The sequence below is a fragment of the Populus nigra genome, chromosome 1 (assembly GCF_951802175.1).
Source record: "Populus nigra chromosome 1, ddPopNigr1.1, whole genome shotgun sequence".
In the NCBI taxonomy this organism is placed as follows: domain Eukaryota; kingdom Viridiplantae; phylum Streptophyta; class Magnoliopsida; order Malpighiales; family Salicaceae; genus Populus; species Populus nigra.
Genome location: NC_084852.1, coordinates 16,878,317 through 16,885,429, shown reverse-complemented (window position 1 = coordinate 16,885,429; position 7,113 = coordinate 16,878,317). Strand labels below are relative to the sequence as shown.

Here is a 7,113-nt window from a genome sequence, read left to right as displayed (position 1 = left end):
TTAAATAAACATGTAAATTTGCATGAAAGCCATGATTAAAAATAAAAGGCACTTTTCTATGGTAAATAAATGAATATTTAGCCAAAGATTAACATGAAATTCAGCATAGATTAATAAAAAAAATTAACATAAACTCAGAGTGACACGTCATCATTAGCTTAAGAATATCTCATATTAAAGGACTCGAATATAAAGTTGTCAAATGTTAATATAATATATAATATAAGAATCCCATTAATTATTAATTATATTAGTAAAAAAACCCGACTAATCAGAACTCAATGGTTAAAAAACACTGGACATGATTAACCTAGGAATGGATGGCTAGGGCTCATTGTGGGTCATTCTTGAGGTGGTTGGTTCATCCAAATCATGACAACGTTCAGCAACAATAATTTCCAATACCCTCAGTAATTTGTTTTTCCTACCGGAGGATGAGGCTATGCACACGCACATGGCAACTGATACGCTTGAAGTAGAAACACAGCAATCATTACTTAAACGAAATGATACGATGCCTTGAAAACAAAACAAAGCTGCAGAACAATGTGCATTTCTTTCAAGGCATCGTATTTATATTCTATCACACACAAGTACAGACCAATCACTAGCATCTGTGAATGCAATCAGCCTGGAGCAACACACCTTAAACGAAATATAACAAGATTTTCAAGAAAATACAACGCAATTTCAGTTCTTTAAAATTCATTTTTTTTTTCTGGAAGTATACAATACTTCAAAGCTGTAGCTCACATAGTTAACTGCAAGGTTGAACTGCTTCATGGACTACAGCAAAACCCCAGGGATACAGAAGGCAGACGGAGAATTAACCATGATATATTGGCTAGCTTTATACGTAGCCCGGTGTATATATACTTTATGCCTGACCACATTTACTCAAACAAGCCATCCCTTCTTCTAGATAATCATCTCTGCTAATCCAGAACTCAGGTGCATCCTGCATCAAATTATCCACAGGATACAGATTTTATTTCACAACTAAACCACCAGAAGAAGTTTAAACTGCTGTGGGAAAATAGTCACGATCTTTTAAGGTTGAGAGAAAGAGAGAGATAGAAGCATGTACCTTCATAATTCCTGCAAGAACTGCACCACCAAGGTAGACCATATGCTTTCTTCGTGGTGGATCTTCAATCCTCAATCGAAGTTTCTGTTCACAAGTTATAATGCCAACCCCAATATGTTACTTCTACATCAAGTGTGCCAAAGCCATCACAGGCACTTTTATAAATTATTCAAATGAAAAATTAAGTGTTTGGTAATTGTTTCCCTTTTGTACGTCATATTATAAAAGACTTGGACCTTACCTTTAACCCGTCCTTGTTTCCCTTGAGAACTGCATCTAGATAGCGATCCAGTATTTCTTTCTCCAGCCTGAACCATAAATAAATAATAAACATGTATATAAATCATCCGGTGGTTTCCAGATTCCACACTTGCAAGAAGCACATCCATTTGTGCCAACAGAAAATGATAGAAGCCACTGGGTCCACTATTGAAATAGATCATGAAAATCTCTAAAACAAATTTTTAAAAATCCTTGAACATTGTGTGATAATGCAGGGAACCAGAAAAAAAGGGGATTGACTTCGCACTAAGAATATCACAGTATTAGGAATAATCCTATTGGCAGCCACCATAGGACATCATTTCACATTTTATGCTATTTCCATCATGCATGACATCAGGCACTTGAAAATTTTTGTCAGTGTTGACAGAAATTTGTAAACATGAACCTAAAAATGCATGCTAAAAGCAACATAAAACATATCTGGAATGAGTGAGTATTTTATGCAAGAAAGGGAGCTGTGTGAAGGAATTAAAGATATTACCGGCTAGGTAATCCAGGATACATGGTGCTCCCTCCACTTAAGACTATATGCTGGTAGAGCTGCACAGAGAAAGAGAGGGGAAATTAACATGAACTCAACTCGAGTTCAGCCCTTTGAGGAATTCTACATGCAACCCAGCATAAGAAGAAAAGATGGCAAGACTGGGGACCAATATATGGACCTTCCCTTAGTGCTACAGTCTTCAGATTACTTAATAACCAATCTTCTGGACTACAGAAAGAATATAGACCCCAACCCTATTGTTAGCCACATCCACTAGATTGTTGTATGAATTTATTGCGTTGTGAGGCAAAGGGATTCTAAAAACACCGTCACAAAATGCTGCGGCAAGTACAGGAGATAATTTGGCATGTGCACAGCTAAAATAAAGAAGACAACATACTGGAAAGACTTTTTAGAAGCAAATGAAATAGGAAAAAAGATGAAACATATTCTAATCTTAGAAATCCATCACTTAATATGAGAAATCATAAACTGAGAAAGACAAGTTTTGTAAAGTTAAGTTCTCATGTTAAATAGGTTATAGTTTTAATATCCCCACCCAACAGTTTAACAGGATAATCAAAACCGTTAACTGCATTAAGATATATATATCAGGAGTACAATATGGAAAAAATGCTAGTACCATCATACGGTTGTCGATATCCATTTCTTGAATGCAGCGAAAAACCATGTCAGCCATCCCATCACCTTCAACATCTATGAGTTCCTGCAAAAAGGAACCACCTATAACTTTCCAGATCTTGAACCTATCAACATCTTGTTCTAATTGCATGACCTCTTATTGTCTGTCATGATGATTATAAATAAATAAATAAAAACTCAAAAGCCAGTGCTATTATTATGGCAACATGATCAACTACTCTTTTGTTAAATGTTAGCAGTAAACTAGATTAACATGTAATGAGTTGACAATAAACAATGTGATCTGTAACTCTGCATCTTACTACAAGCCCAAAATGATTGTCCCTTGGATAAAATACATATATCAAAAAATTGACTTGTTCACACCATTTAACAGGACCTATAGATAAGTTTGATGAAAATAAGTTAATGAAATTAACCACTAGTATTCAGATGGACCTTGTAACTGCACAATATTGTAATATGAAAATTTAAATAAGATGACTTGAAAAGGAAGAGAGAGGCAGAGCTATAGACTTACCGGTGTAAAAAGAGCCTCAGGGGCCTGGAACCTTTCAGTGCCTACTTTAATGATCCTTCCATCTGGCAGCTGATGAATACAGCAATAGCAAGCTATTATTTAATAAGGTAAGTAGTTTTTCATTAGATTGTTCAGATAATATGGAAGTTAATACCAGCCCAAAACCCAGAAGCACCTTATTGAAAAGAACCCGTAGGGTATATAAAATTGAACATTATGAACAAACCTATACAGATAGAGTAGTTGGCTAAGGCTTTCAATTATTAACTAGATCTCCAAAGTTTGAGCCCCAGGGCTACCAATACATATGACGCCAGTGATTACACATATAATCAATCAAATTAGGGGAAAAGCATAGAACAAAATAAAGCATAAACACACAAACAATAAGAAGGCAGCTAAAAGATGAATAGAACCTATGCAAACCATGCATGCTCTTGTTTGACAAAGCTATTCCTGATAGTATAGTAGATGCAGCACTTACCAAGAAACAAAAAATAATCATAAGATTCAACTTACTGTATAGTTTTTAACCAGTATGGTGGTCTCAAGTCCCAATTGATACTCCCTCTTGTAGTCATAACTGTAGATAATATATTTAGTATTAAATCACAATGCAATAACCCATCTAAAGCATAACATTGTAGCTTCTTCACCTAATATAGCAGAGTTTTTCTTTGATTTCCCTGACAGTCTCAAAATCAGCAGTCCTATTCATTGCATACCTACAGAAATAGAGTAAGACATTCCAGTTATCTAATTGTATCATAGTGAACAGGGTAGAATCTATTAAATTCATCAAACAATTTATTTAACAAGAATTTTGGCCCTCACCCTCTTCGTGAAAGTAAATCAACAAGATAGGATGTAATGTGTCGACCAGCTACGTTCATTCGCTTAGTTAGATGAGGGAATGAATAGCCGTCAACAACAGGAACCTGGAGAGAAAAGCCCAAGTATCATGCTTTTGGATACTGCCAGTTAGATGGACAAGCCATAGCTTTTACCCCTAGATTAATTAGTCGTGACCACAAATTGCATAGAGCATTGAGAACAGCATCATAAACAGTGATGGCTCTATTGCTTTTTATGAGACAATGGCAAAAATTCATAATTTCCATAGCAATCACAAGAAAATAGCACAACAGACTGAACTAGTATTGAGTTTTGGAGGAAGAACATTTCCTTGGAATGAGAATGGAAATGGAAATGAAAATGAAAATGAAAATCATACACTATATAAATGTGGCAAATGATTTGATTTTAGTTCATTGCAAGTGCAACTAACAGAAGAAAGAAAGAAAATGAAAACACAAGAAAAAACAGATAAAGTGGGTGGCAATATTTGTGAAATCTAACTATGAATGGATCTCAAGTAGTTTACCACATGAGTAACCCCATCACCAGAATCAATAACTAATCCAGTCAGTAAACCTGCACAAACAATACGATGCTGAAGCAAATATCCAAAGACAAGGGAAAATAAACAAATAAAGGTGGGGGGGGTGTTGAGCAGCAGCAATAGAAATAACAATGACATTGAGCATTTCACAAAAAAACAGTAGTATAAGTAGTTTTTAAGGCATTCAAAGGTAAATTTTCCAAAACTCTACATCTCATGATTCACATCACTAAGAAAGAAATATGTCAATCAATAAAACATAAACCTTCAATCATCTCCACAAGCACCTTGGGCATACAATGTTAAAACAGCTTGGATTTGAATGAAGACACCAGCAAAATTGTATTTCTCAAACATTGTCTCGACCTGCATATCAAGTGAATCCAAATCACCATCACATTATGGAGTGACTGAAAATAACAACAATGTTACAGAACATTACCATAAAGAATTAGATCACAAACCATTTTTTCACGATTTTTTGAGGGATTAAGAGGTGGGTCTGTGAGTAAAATCTTACATTCCATTGGATCTATCTGTCAAAAGAGAATGTAGGGCACGGCTAGTTATGATCCAGTCAAAATTACACTAAATACAGTTAAAGAAAAACTTAAAACATAATTCTGGAGGGCAAAACAAAAGGAAGGCGCCACCGGATGTATACTTTAAGTTGATTATAAAAGGCATGATCCCACACATGACCCATATCATCCCAGTTCTGAACGATTCCATTGTTAACAGGATAAGATATATCCAACTGATGCCTCAAGCCAGCACAAGCCTCTCCAACAACGATATCCTAATTCAATCAGAAAAAGAAAAATAAACTAAAAAATAAAAGCAAAAGCATTAACTTGCACACACAAAAGTAATGCAAATACACATGATGATAATTACATTATAGTTGAGATGTTTTTTTACCTTCAATTGATGTTCCATTAGTAATTCCTCGTAGCGTAGCATCGGCCTTCCAACCACACACGGGAATACAGACGTCGGGAAATTCTCTCCAGCAAATCCACACTTTACATACTGCAACAAAAATAACTCTCTAGTTATCAAACTCAACAAATCCATAATCATCATACTCTTAATTTTTAAACAAATGTAAAGGCTAACAAATCAATCAATTACAAATTACAAAATCATTAACTAGAGAAAACAAAATTATTATCCATAAAAACAATTGATCGTGCTGTTTTACCCGTTCTTCTCTCCTAATTACGCTTTCAAATTACAAAATTTTCAAGCCAAATGCAATTCTTAAAAAATAAATCGAAGCGATCATTCACAAGGCTGGCACATTTTTCAATAATAATAATAAAAAAAAGAATTCGTGTATTAAGCATACATGAAATGCAGATCAGGGAAAATTACATGAACTGATAAAATCAAACAAGAAGCGAGTGAAAACAGAGATCCATTCTTTGGATCGAGAACAAATGAGGGATGGAGGGATACCCCTGTGCCATTATCGCAAACGACGACGTTTCTACTGTCCATGATGAGGCAGCTCTGCGATGATGATTTTCTTCAAACTTTGGAATTAATTGAAAGTGCAGTTCAGCTAAGGAACGTTGTTGGGATGACTTGGGCTGTCCCGTAATTCTTTATATTTTATGGTTATTTTTTAAAATATTTTATTTAAATATATTAAAATAATATTTTTTTATTTTTTTAACATCAATATACCAAAATAATATAAAAATATTTAAAAATAATTTTAAACAAAAAAATAAAATTAATTTTTGATGAATAATATTTTAATAGCAATACCAAACACGATTTTTCTCAACTTAATTTTTTTATATACATTTTTTTTAATTTAGATTTAAAATAAATATTGATTATCATTGAACTTTCATTATTTACAATTTTACTCATCTAAGTTACATTAGCATGTTTTTTTTTAAAAACAAACAATTTACATGTTCTCGCAATTTCGCATGTATTGAGTTTTGAGTGATATTCCACGATAAGTTCGATCCCCGTAGTTTTATTTTTCTATCATTTAGTCTTGTTATTTTAACAATTCATGTTTTGATATCAAACTTTATCTTATTCACATTTTAATCCTTAAATATTAAAAAAGAAAAAAAAAGAAAGAAAGTCATTGAAAAATGTAGAGGAGAGACAAAGCATTGTAATGGTCATATTTTGGTCATTGTAATGGTCATATTTTGGTCAGGAAAAAAGAAAGAAAGTCATTGAAAACTATTAAAAGGGAGAGAAAATGCTCGAATTGTAATATTTTGACTATCAAGAAGGTTGCTTTTTAAGTCAATAGGTTTGTCTTCTTAAGAGGAGTTCAATGAAAACAATGTTTTCATATGAATATGCCATAGAAAATAGATCGGTGTCAATTAAGGTTTCTTATTCATTTAATCTTCATTGTTTTAGAGTGAATAAAAAGTGTTTTGAGGTTGACAATGGATTTATTGAGGTCTCAATAGGGTTTTTGAGGTGTTTTCTAATGAAAAAAAAAGTTGAAAAATGATTTTGTAAATCCACCAATTTAACTCTAATTTTTTGATTATCATATGTAACGGAAAAACTATCGAGCAAGTGACAAAGCTAGTCGTTCTTATAAAAAAAATATTAAAGCCTTGAAAACAACATCCCTAAGTGATTGAAATTTTTGATATATTTACAAATTATTAAATGTTGTCTAA

General features: G+C 33.3%; 1 protein-coding gene across 1 annotated transcript; it reads right to left on the bottom strand.

Moving 5' to 3' along the window:
- Positions 1–478: 478 nt before the first annotated feature.
- On the bottom strand, positions 479–6,042 carry LOC133683028 (actin-related protein 2). Its single transcript, XM_062106546.1, has 15 exons — positions 5,903–6,042; positions 5,363–5,473; positions 5,106–5,240; positions 4,906–4,977; positions 4,729–4,807; positions 4,424–4,473; positions 3,874–3,977; positions 3,696–3,764; positions 3,559–3,622; positions 3,040–3,108; positions 2,500–2,583; positions 1,854–1,912; positions 1,329–1,395; positions 1,088–1,171; positions 479–958 (listed from the first exon to the last, which is right to left on the bottom strand). The coding sequence occupies exons 1-15, from the start codon at positions 5,942–5,944 to the stop codon at positions 878–880; spliced, it is 1,170 nt and encodes a 389-aa protein (XP_061962530.1). The 5' UTR covers positions 5,945–6,042; the 3' UTR covers positions 479–877.
- Between the last annotated feature and the right edge of the window lie 1,071 nt (positions 6,043–7,113).